The sequence below is a fragment of the Cydia amplana genome, chromosome 15 (genome assembly GCF_948474715.1).
Source record: "Cydia amplana chromosome 15, ilCydAmpl1.1, whole genome shotgun sequence".
Taxonomy (NCBI): domain Eukaryota; kingdom Metazoa; phylum Arthropoda; class Insecta; order Lepidoptera; family Tortricidae; genus Cydia; species Cydia amplana.
Window position 1 is genome coordinate 16,352,732 of NC_086083.1, and position 12,551 is coordinate 16,365,282.

General features: G+C 39.0%; 3 protein-coding genes and 1 long non-coding RNA gene across 4 annotated transcripts in view; 2 read left to right on the forward strand and 2 right to left on the reverse strand.

Moving 5' to 3' along the window:
* The window catches only part of LOC134654661 (zinc finger BED domain-containing protein 4-like), a 1,082,235-nt gene that overhangs the window by 806,525 nt on the left and 263,159 nt on the right, over positions 1-12,551 (forward strand). The gene's annotated exons all lie outside the window — the stretch shown is intronic.
* The window catches only part of LOC134654688 (uncharacterized), a 403,600-nt gene that overhangs the window by 361,119 nt on the left and 29,930 nt on the right, over positions 1-12,551 (forward strand). The gene's annotated exons all lie outside the window — the stretch shown is intronic.
* Positions 1-12,551, reverse strand: part of LOC134654664 (protein kinase C and casein kinase substrate in neurons protein 1) — a 229,612-nt gene that overhangs the window by 164,988 nt on the left and 52,073 nt on the right. The window lies entirely within an intron of this gene.
* The window catches only part of LOC134654657 (uncharacterized), a 186,332-nt gene continuing 174,442 nt past the window's right edge, over positions 662-12,551 (reverse strand). Inside the window, exon 2 of the mRNA XM_063510128.1 lies at positions 662-6,615. Within this exon, the coding sequence (XP_063366198.1) occupies positions 1,018-6,234 (5,217 nt within the window). The 5' untranslated portion in view covers positions 6,235-6,615 and the 3' untranslated portion in view covers positions 662-1,017. The remainder of the gene's footprint in view (positions 6,616-12,551) is intronic.

Here is a 12,551-nt window from a genome sequence, read left to right on the forward strand (position 1 = left end):
TTTTCGTTCCTAATATTCCGTTACAGTCATACTCGCAAAATGTTTATGAAAAATAGTAACGGAATGGAAACAAAAATCTATAAAAATGCGCGACAATATCCCTAATTGCCTGATGTTCCTTTTCAGGAGAACGACGCATACATTTGAAGACTAAAGAGCTACTGGAATGTATGAATGGCGGTAAAAGAAGAATTAGCTCTCAAGAAAGAGTCATTCATGTACACGGCCATTGTTAATGAAAATTCAAGACCTTAAAGCATTTGCAACAACAAAAACGTTTAACTGAATCGAATAGCGGACCTAAACAATTCACATCTACCGACTGGACCGCTCCCAAGCGGGGGCAAAAAATATTTAATTTCAATACAAACTTAACTGTCTCTGATCGCGTGCTTTGGAGCAATGACCATTTCGACTAACTTTCCCAACATCGTACCTCACCCTAATTTATCATCGCAAAAGTAACTTTAACAATGTGTCACAAAGTTCACAATTGGAAGCATTGTCTAATACTAATATGAGGTTGAGTACATTTAATAAACGAGTGCTCCGGTCCTAACAATTACTTCCAAAACAAGCTCTCTGGACTCGCCATTCATCATTTGAGAGCAAATTACTGGTCTCCGATGTGTTCACTCACTACACTGCACTGCACTTCCTACCTTTTGTAATAAAACACTTTCTTGACAACTTAATACTCATTTATTCTGAAACCAAATTGACTATATACGGGGCTGTGGAAAAATCTTAACAGCGCGAAGTAGCCGACAGAACAGCGACATCTATTGTGAAATTGGGCAACTATAAAAACTAAACATTACTACATTCAACATTATCGGCCCCCAAGGACGACTTGTCCTTCATAACGATCCATGTAAACAAAACAAAACAAGAATAGTGAAGTTAGTAACACGTGAAAATCTACACGAATCAATGGTAAAGGTTAAAATTACACAGTGAAACTCAAATAGAGCTATTCCTCAAAACTAAAAACACATTAATCTTCTTAACAGATAGTTAAGAATCCAGAGGTAGAGGGCAAATTTTAGCAATGGGCCTACGAAAAGTACCATTTTTGAATTTCAACGTAACCACTCGTGTCAAACCATCTCTACCAGGATGCTTATCTATTATACGACCTAACAACCACTTTCCGGGAGGGAGTCTTTCATCCTTGACCAAAACTACTGTTCCAATATCAGGATCAGGATTAGTAACGGTCCATTTATACCGGTTTTGTAAAGTTGTTAAATACTCAGTACTCCAACGAGTCCAAAGCGATTGCAACATCCTTTGGAGCAATTGCCAACGATCCAGACGGGATACTGGCACAGTTGTGAGACTTTCTTCCGGAACAGTGATAGGAGCTTCGCCTATAAGAAAATGTCCCGGTGTAATTGGAGAAGCATCATCAATCGAGTTACTAATGGGAGTTAACGGTCGCGAATTTACACAAGACTCCACTTGAGTCAAAAGTGTGGAATACTCTTCAAACGTGAGAAGAGTCTGCCCGATAACACGCTTAAGGTGAGACTTGATCGATTTCACACCGGCTTCCCAGAGTCCACCAAAATGTGGTGAGCCAGGAGGAATAAAGTGCCATGTAGTTTGGTCATTTGCCAAAATCTCAGATATTTCTCCAACTACTTCTGAGTTCCTATTCCTAAACATAGTGTCAAGCTCTTTAGAGGCTCCAACGAAGTTGGTACCACAGTCGCTCCACAGATCACTACAATGACCGCGTCTAGAAGTGAAACGACGAAAAGCGGCAATAAAGGCAGCCGTGGACAAGTCACTCACAAGCTCTAAATGAATGGCCTTGGTCACGGTGCACACAAACAAAGCAATATAGGCTTTACAAGTGCGTTGACATCTACCAGGGTACAGTTTTAACTGGACTGGACCAGCAAAATCCACTCCACTTTTACGGAAGGGCTTATCTGGCGTTACACGACACGCAGGTAACTGACCCATTAATTGGTTGATCGGTGTTGCAGACTGTTTGAAACAAGGAATGCATTTATGAACAACTTTCCTAACTAAATTCTTAGCACCGATTATCCAATATTTGCAACGAATTCCATTCAGAGTCAGTTGAGGACCTCCGTGCAAACAATGAATATGAGCATCATTCACAATCAAAACAGCTAAATTACATTTAGAGGTTAGTACGACAGGTGATTTGGTATCAAAGTGTACATTGGCATTACGTATACGTCCTGTAACTCGAATAATGCCATGTTCATCTATAAATGGGGCAAGGGGGGTCAAAACATCAGATTTTGGAAGCCTTTGGCCTTTTCTCAGCATTTGTAACTCTTCCTGAAACCAAAACTCCTGAGAGAGTCGAATGCAAACCTTGGTGGCATATCTCAATTCGGTAACTGTAAGATGCTGAGGAAAAGTCTCAGGAACTGTCTGATTAAGTTTTGCATCAATGTGTGCTTTGCACAGCTTTACAAATCGCAATATGTACGCTGTAACGCGAATCAATTTTGTCAAAGTAGAGTATCTAGCCAAATAGGTAAGTCGATCATCACTCTCATTCGATACACCAGTTTTAAGTGCTACTATCTTACTATCATTTCCTTTCGAATTTTCTTTGGATTCTAGTTGTGTCATTGGTATGTCGAGAGAGAGCGAGCGACAGTTATCAAAACCATTCGTTTGGTGAAGTACAGTTGGTCCGCGCCACCACAACTCGCAGTCTTTAAACAAATCGGGACGAATGCCACGCGACGCAACGTCTGCAGGGTTTTCTGCCGATTTAATGTGGTGCCACCGGCCACTACTTACATTATTAACAATCTCAGTAACTCTATTAGCTACGTACGTTTTCCAAGTGCTAGGGTTTCTTCGAAGCCACGCTAAGACAATCATTGAATCTGTCCACGCGAAGACAGATTCCTCAGGCAAACGAAGACTGTGCTGAACATCTTTGAGTAACTTCGAGAGCAGTACCGCGCCACACAGTTCCAATCGTGGGATGGAGACTTGTTTTACAGGTGCCACTTTTGTCTTGGCAATCACTAGTGACACGTGGATTCCGTGGGGCGTGATAACTCGCAAGTAAACAACAGCAGCGTAAGCTAAACAAGAGGCATCACTAAACCCGTGAATTTCCACTCTTTCCTTGCCGTCAAATTGTGTGTGAACCCAGCGATCTAAATACAAGGTCGGCATGCGACAGAGCTGGTCCCTATAGCTTGACCACTCTGTGGCAAGTTCGAGAGGAAGTTCATCAGTCCAGCCAATACCACTCAACCAAAGTTTTTGCAAAAACATTTTTGCAGTGACAATCACAGGCCCTAAGAAACCTAAAGGGTCATATGATTTAGCAATATCCGACAGTACTGACGTTTTTGTGAAACGTTCTGTGGGTTCTGAAATATCTACCTTAAGTTCGAAGACATCCCGATGTGAGTTCCATTTGATACCTAAAGCTTTGATGGTATCATCAAGCTTGATCTCGACACTTGGTTGATTTGTTTTCTCTGAGCTAGGAATATTCTTCATGACGTCAGGACTGTTGGATGCCCATTTGTGCATTTCAAATTTACCATTAGCCATAGCTTGTGTGATACGACTCTGTAACTTAGTAGCTTGTTCCACGTCATTCGCACCTGTGAGTAAGTCATCCATATAAAAGTCATTACTTATGACTTCAACTAAGTCTGGGAATTCCTCTTTTTCATCTTGTGCAAGCTGCTTCAGAGTGCGAATAGCGAGGAACGGAGCACATGACGTACCGTATGTCACAGTTAACAACCGTTTCTCGACGATTTCATCTTGTGGAGATGAGCGCCACAGTATGCGCTGATAGTCAACATCATCTTTAGCGACTAGTATTTGGCGATACATTTGCTTTACGTCAGCAAGCAGACAAATCTTGTGAGTACGCCAACGAACAATAAGATCGCGTAAGTCTTGCAATAGTGATGGCCCGATGAGTAATTCGTCGTTCAAAGATGAGCCATTTGACGGCTGTGCAGTTCCATCAAAGACCACACGAAGCTTTGTTGTGCTGCTGGACTCTCTTATCACAGCGTGGTGAGGGAGATGGTAGACTTTGTGAGCTGGCTTATGTTGTGGGTCTACATCTTCTAAGTGATTCAGCTTCTGATATTGATCTATGAAGTCCGCATAATCTTTCTGAAATTTAGGCTTGTTTGCGAATCTTTTCTCCATGTGCATTAGCCTCTGTTGTGCGATTTGTCGAGAGTCGCCCAAGTTCTTTTCGTGATCATCTCTAAATGGTAAGCGTACGACATAACGACCATCTTCTTGTCTGGAGTGAGTTTCTTTATAGTGCTCTTCACATTGTGTCTCAAGATGTGTCATCGGTTTCTCATGAGGCTTGTACTCTTCAGTCTCCCAGAATTTGCGTAGGAGTTGATCTACCTCGATAAGTGCGTGGTGTGCTATAATATTGTGAGGTGGCAGATCACTTCGTGATTTAGACGCTCCAGAGACAAACCATCCGAGTTTCGAGTTTTGTGCTATAAGCTTGTCATCGTTATATTTGTGAAGTCCGCCTAGCAAAATAAATGCATAGACCTCGGCGCCCAGTAGAACATCAATAGGTCCCGGCGATTGCATGTGAGGATCCGCTAGTTGCAATTGGGACAGGGCAGGCCATTGTGTGATGTCAAACTCCTTTGAGGGTAACCAACTATTTATCTTCGAGAGTACGTGAGCGTCAACTTGCATTACATAGTGAGTGTCTATCGGTGAGTAAATATCTAAGTTAACGACGTGTCGTGGTAGTGAGGTTTGATTTTCAAGACCTGTGATATTAGCTGGCTGGAAAGTTTTCTTCAGTCGTAGCAGTTGCACTGCAGACTCCGTAATGAAGTTGCCTTCTGAGCCTTGGTCAATTAGGGCTCTAAGTTGTACTAGAGAACCACTGCTATCCTTCAAATATATCTGTGCTGTGGCTAATATCACTCTCTTGCCTTCTTGTGAAACCTTAAGACTTGTGAGTTCCTTAATTTGTGTGTCTTCCGGTTCTGTGGGTGTCTCCATTGTGACTGTATTCGCAGCTATATTCTGGTAGTGCAAAAGCGTATGGTGTTTGCGATTACAGGTTTTACATGTTGTGGCTTGTCTACAGTTCCGTATGGAATGTCCTTTGACAAGGCAATTGAAGCATAAGTTGTTGTTCTTTACAAATTCTTTACGTTGATCTATATCGAGTTGTGCAAATTCAGTGCAGTGACAGATGTAGTGACTTTTCTTACAATATGTGCATTCCGTATCAACTTCAGCGGTGAAAGATCTCACATTCTTTATTTTAGGTGCAGTAGCTGGTTGTTGAAATGTGGTCTCTTTCTTATCTTTCTTCTGTGTCGCTTGTACCATTTCCATCGCTCTGAATCGTCCCTCTAAGTATGATATGAGCTTCTTATAAGTGGGTAACTCTATAGAAGACCCAAGTGATTGCTCCCAATCTTTGTGAGTTTCACTATCTAACTTGGATACTACAACATGCACGATAATCGAATCCCAAGTAGTTGTGTCAATCTTCAAATTCGCTAGACTACTGAGACACTGGTTTGTAGTATCAAGAAGATCCTTGAGGCCTTTAGAGCATTCGTACGTGAGTTTCTTCTGATTGAGCAGGCGATTCAGTGTGGTATTAGCTATCACTCTATCATTGCTGTAGCGGCTGACTAAGGCGTTCCAAGCCTTCATATAATTGGCAGCTGTGAGTTCGAAATGACGGACGACTTGTTCTGCTTCACCCTTCAAGCTTGACCTCAAATAATGATGCTTGTGTGTGTCACTCAGACCCGGCTCATTGTGTACCATAGAGATAAACAAATCCTTGAAGTGCATCCATTCTTGGTAATCACCGGAAAACGAAGGGAGGTTTATCGGCGGGAGTTTACTCTTTGTGACAACTTGAGGTTGTGATGTATGAGGCGCTTGAGGAGAGGCACCTTCTTGAATTGTGACAGGTTCCGTCAGTTCCAATAAACTAGTCTTGAACTCCATATAGAAATCTTCGACATCATTATAAAGCGCTTTCAATTCCTTTTTCTCTTCGACGTTAACCGAAGACTTTAAAATTTCTCGGTGTTCAGTAAGGAATTGATTCCAATACTCTTCAAGCGACTCTATGCGTGTTTTCAAATAACTCGCTGTGTAACGCGTTGACGAAGTTTTCTTGTGATTAGTGAGAAGTCTTTTAATCTGACTAAAAAGTTCTTCTTGTGATGCTATGTTAGCCATGATTGTTCAATTTTGCTATGTGAATGACAGATTTCAAAGTCTATTTTATTCAAAGTTTATTTTTGAACACCTTTTTTCAGAGTCATTTTTCAACCGAAATTACGCTATGTCCAAGAATCACAAAATCGACTATGTCCAAATTTGAGCGAATTATTCTAAGTGTTTTTTCAGCGGTTTTTTTCTAAGTCCTAAATTCACTCGAAATTGCACTATGTCTTTTTTCACGCGAAATATTCTAAGTGTTTGTTACCGCGAAAATTAACTAAGTCTTTGACACTTCACATTTCCACTGTCACTGTACTCACGATTATCCGGTTCGAAGGACCAATGTTCACTCACTACACTGCACTGCACTTCCTACCTTTTGTAATAAAACACTTTCTTGACAACTTAATACTCATTTATTCTGAAACCAAATTGACTATATACGGGGCTGTGGAAAAATCTTAACAGCGCGAAGTAGCCGACAGAACAGCGACATCTATTGTGAAATTGGGCAACTATAAAAACTAAACATTACTACATTCAACACCGATGCTTCCGCGATGGTTTTAAAGGACTTAAGTACTTGAGAAATTGGACCGTGTATGTTGTTTTGAAGTAGGAGAGAAGACATGCGTTTGGACTCTTCATAATGTCTGTTTATTAGACGATGAAAGATAGAAAGTGGGCTAGATTTCTAGCAGAGTTTGCTATCCTGGTCGTTGAAAATAAGGTTTCTCTATGGTCTATTGAGGGTATTAGTTATTAGTTTACTTCTAAAAATAACACAAAGGTTTCAAAAAGTCAGCATAGCCGTTAGGTAACCGAACAAATAGAAAACTTATGACCCGAATATCTGGACATTTACCATGTATTTGGTAGATTGAATTTATGAACTTAACTCTACAATCAACAGTAACATAGTTAATTAAAAAACCGAAGGTTTTTCTTATCTTACACGTAGCAAAACAATTATAACAAACAGATACACGGTCAAAGATACGCACAGTACTAAAAGGTTTCAAGAACCAATGATATCGTTCGGATACTGTCACTTATTGGATTTATATGGTCTAACGGGGCCAACTTTGACCTCTGCTCTAAAGGGCAATGTGGTCAATGCAGATGTATATCTCCTGAGGAATGTGGGTAAAAGGCTCCCGTCACTAAATACCCAGGGGTATCATTAGCGGTGTTTATAAGATGCCTGTTTCGAGGTACGTTTCTTTCTTATATTAAATCACACGCTTTTGAAATGATTTATTGAATTACAAGCAACTCTGTTTACATTCTGCGTTTATCAGAAATCAGAAATCAGAAATTTATTTGCTTAAAACACGGTCAGTACAAAGGTATACAGAGGTATTAAGTTCCACATGCTTTGTCAGTAGAGACATGCAAATATTCACACTTATTCTAGTAACTAAACTATCTTTACGAAACCATAATTCAATACATTAATTAACATTTAACATTTATTAACATTTTTAAGTATAGATATTCATTTATTCACCATATGAGATTAGATGGTATGTATATACAATGCTTAAAAAAATATAACAACTAAGTATCTAAATTAATCAATGTTTAAGTTGTACATTAAACGCATTATCCATTTGTGAAATGTGTAGGCATAGTAACTTTTTGTCTACGTTCATATAAGTCTGGCTTTATTCTTCTAAGGTTTCTAAGACTTTTACTGAAGAATGGGCAGCCACCAATTAACTCATCATCAGTTACATCTGATACTTACAAATACCTGACCACGTCTTTTTTAACCGCCTTCAAAAAAAAAAAAAAGGAGGTTCTCAGTTTGACCCGTATGTATGTATGTATGTATATTTGTTCGCGATTATCTCGCGTTTGGCTGAACCGATTTTGATGCGGTTTTCAGAAAAGTGTTTCTTACATTCTGGAGAAGGTTTTAGTATACATAGATCTAAGCTGATGCTGAACCCTGGATGTACCTAGTGGAACTCAGGATGTACCTACCTAGTGGAACTCAGGTTTGGTGCAACATATAGGCCCACGCTATTTTTGTCATCCATCACATCTTGATGAGCACTTGGGAGAGCAGTACCCAAGATAGAGCTGATGCTGAACCCTGGCTGTACTTAGTGGAACTCAGGTTTGGTGCAACATAGGCCCACGCTATTTTGGTCATACGTCACATCTTGGTCAGCACTTGGGAGAGCAGTACCCAAGATAGAGCTGATGCTAAACCCTGGCTGTACCTAGTGGAACTCAGGTTTGGTGCAACATAGGCCAACGCGATTTTGGTCATCCGTCACATCTTGATGAGCACTTGGGAGAGCAGTACCCAAGATAGAGCTGTTCCTGAACCCTGGCTGTACCTAGTGGAACTCAGGTTTGGTGCAACATAGGCACACTTTGTTTTGGTTAACCGACTTGTCGTCGTGTGCCTATGTTGCAGAGTTCCACTAGGTGGGTCGATGAACTTTTTTTCTAACTGCCTTTAAAAAAAGGATGTTCTCAGTTTGTTCCGTATGTATGTATGTATGTTTGTTCGTGATTATCTCGCGTTTGGCTGAACCGATTTTGATGCGGTTTTCAGAAAAGTGTTTGTTACTTTCTGGAGAAAGTTTCAGTGTACAGTACATGGATGGTTTGAAAAACGAATTGGACCCGGTAGCTGGCCATGCTATCGGTATACCTACCAACCAATTTAAGTTGCTGAAACCGATTGAGATAAAATAATGGGAGTGGGAGTGGGAGTCGGACTCGGACTGGGAATGGGAGTGGGAGCAATATACATACAAATCGTTTAGCACCAAAACGTCATATTATGTTGTGTCGCGATTATCATCGAGTTAGGCCATCACCAACATTAGTAGGTAGTTACTAGCCCAAAACTAAATGGAGAGCCTAACAAACTAGTATTTTAGCCCAAAACCTAAAATAAATGAAGTACCTACCTATCACTAAAAAGTAAAAAATAAAATAAAATAAATAATAATAATTAAAAATTTCAAAAAATAATTAAATAAACAAAAATAAAACCAAAACAAAATAACTTAATATTATATCTTTTTCTAAAAAAAAGGGAACCGCCTTCAAAAAATCAACCCACTAAAAGGACAAAATAATTTTTATATAGCACCCCTTTACGTGTCCAGTCCATATCCCGTCGTAAAGCAAATTTTTGCCAAAAAGTAATTAATACATAATAATAAGAAAATTAATAATCATCCGGGTAATTACTTAGTTTTTGAAGGCGGTGCCAAACCAACAAAAACATTCTTTACTACCAATCAGAAAAAAAATACGAGTACATATACCTACAAGAACTAAATTAATGAGTAAACTAAGTATGTCTTTATAATGCAAGTAAGTGCAGCGTTCTTCGTTGTCTAAAATATCGGTTCTCAAAAATTTTGGTTTGGCACCGACTTCAAAAACTAAGTAATTACCCGGATGATTATTAATTTTCTTATTATTATATATTAATTACTTTTTGGCAAAAATTTGCTTTACGACGGGATATGGACTGGACACGTAAAGGGGTGCTATATAAAAATTATTTTGTCCTTTTAGTGGGTTGATTTTTTGAAGGCGGTTCCCTTTTTTTTAGAAAAAGATATAATATTAAGTTATTTTGTTTTGGTTTTATTTTTGTTTATTTAATTATTTTTTGAAATTTTTAATTTATTACCCAGATTTATGGCGTTATTCTTACAGCAAGGGCATGTCAAGTCTGACAGTTTTGATAAAATTTAACAAAGGTTTTCTAAGTTTTATGAATAAGATAAGGGGATAAGTGACTATGCTTATGTTAATAGTATATTTGTATTCAAATGTATTCAAACCCTAAGTTACGTTGAGCATTGAGCAGATGATTTGGTAGGTATCACGGAGCACAGCATGCTAATTTTATGTGTTCGTCCGTTACAAAGATTTGCATGGAGATTGTGAAAGCAACAGAACTAGTAATAATCGATCATGTTTGCATAACATATCCTCGCGTTATGTTAGGTTGTAGGAGAGGTAATTTATATGCAATAGTGTCATTTATTACAAATATTACGTTACTTTGAACGCATTAACGTTAGATTCATTAACTACAGCTTCTATCGTCCACACTAGTAACAAACTTACACAAATCGATCTAGTCCCACAGTAACCTCCATAATGCTTGTGTTGTGGGTACAATACATGTATGTATTAGATAGATATTAATAAATACTTAAATACATAGAAAACATCCAGAACCTTGAAACCGGCATAAGACACTATAGTAAACAGACTTATTAAACTTAGGTAGATCATTTGACAAGTTAAATACTTCGGTCGCTTTTTGTATGATTATTTAATGATGATGTGAAAGATTACATCGTTTAAAAAGTAGTACTAGTAGTTGTGCGACGATATCTGTTTCTTAAGTACGAGTACAGTAAAGCAAGAGTGCATGAATTATTATACATAACTAGATTTATCTCGGAAAATATCATTCATATGTGCAAGTTTTATGCATATCTTGTAAGTGCCGCTATATGTCACAGGATAAGCCAGTCTCAACAGTAAATATAAAAATAGACACTAAAATGACAGACAACTTTTCAGACTGGTCAGTATACGAAACTGGGAAAACCGGCCAAGTGCGAATCGCACACGCGCTCGAACGGTTCCGTACCGTTATAAATGAATCACTTTTTTATTGTGTTTTTAGTATTTGTTGTTATAGCGGCAACAGAAGTAGTGAAAATTTCAACGTTTTAGCTATCACGGTTAATGAGATACAGCCTGGTGACAGACAGACGGACAGTGGAGTCTTACTCACTGGCCACGACATTACGCGACTGGCTTCGGCTAAGGCGAAAACCATAGGTGGAAACGAAAGGTCCGATCGCTGTGCTTATTCCAACCTATGATTGTCGCCTTAGCTGAAGCCAGTCGCGCAATGTCGTGGCTAGGCCGTTAGTAATAGGGTCCCGTTTTTACCTTTTGGGTACGGAACCCTAAAGAGGCATAACAATCATTAAAACACTTACGCCGTTTTAAAATAGACTCTCAAAATAATAGGATACCAAAACAAGCGCTCAAAAAACGTTAGACTAACGCCTACACACGGCAGAATCTGAGATAACCTTTTTATGTCAAAACGGTGTTGTTTTTATAAAACCGACACTCGCCCGCAAAATATACAAATGACATCATAATGGCAAAAACAGTGCAACTATGAAACCAGGTTAGGTCAGTGACCGGGCCGAAAAGCGGACGCAGTTTCCAGTAAATGTGAAATGGCTACAAAAACGTATCTCGATCTGTGAGATAAGCATCTTTGTACAAAGTTACAAACTCATGTCGCTAAACGTTTAACAATGGGAATTATACTCTGTTACGCTGAACGTAAGGTCTTATTTGTAAGAGAGCTAATTGCGCACAATAGTGAACTTTGCAGTCGCAATAACAGATGTTTTACACGATTTCGTTTAATTTGTAACGTTAGGAGCAGACGAATTTAAAAATAGAGCGTCTAAGCTCATTTTAGTAAATTAGTACTGTAGCACAGCCCTTAGTTCCACACAGACGTGTAGACACACCTTCATACACACGTCTGTGAACCTTTTAATCTCCATACACTCACCATTCATCACATTCACTCTAACGAATCGTACTTATAGGAGAAAGTCTACAACATAATTATCTTTTTAAGTTAGAGAATTAAGTGGAATGTGTTTACTTCAGGAACATTAATTATTATTATATGTAAGAAAGGCTTTATTTGAATGCAGCACTGATTCCATCATATTACTAAGCCAATATTAACAATTTGTAGATTGTACTTTTGATGTCTTGATCACGAAAAAAACGCTCAAAGCAAACCCGCAGGAAGCTGACTGCATCGTCCGCCATAGAAAGATAAAGAACAAAATATAGCTACCATCAGAGCCATAACCGCAACCCACTTCATTCAATCGATCGTCTATTTGCCTTTCTATCGAAGATGCAAGAGTAAAAAAGCCGGGGTGGGGGCGGGGGGGACTGATCGGACAGACAGACAGACAGACGTACGAGTGATCCTATAAGGGTTCCTATTTTTCCTTTTGAGGTACGGAACCCTAAAAAGAGGCAAATAGACGAATCTGCGTGACTTTATTAGTGTATTCGCTTGAAGCGATTTTCTCGAGACATTCTTGTTAGTGTGAGATGCTCTTAACTGAAACATTAGCAAATTAAAAAGATATTAACCAATCTAATCGTTACAGGAAATACCTATAGCGATTTTCTCCAATTAATGGCAGAGCAATGCGTTTAATAACGAAGAGTGCGGTGTTAAGTGGAGTTGGGGATAGACAGAGACACGCTATTAGACT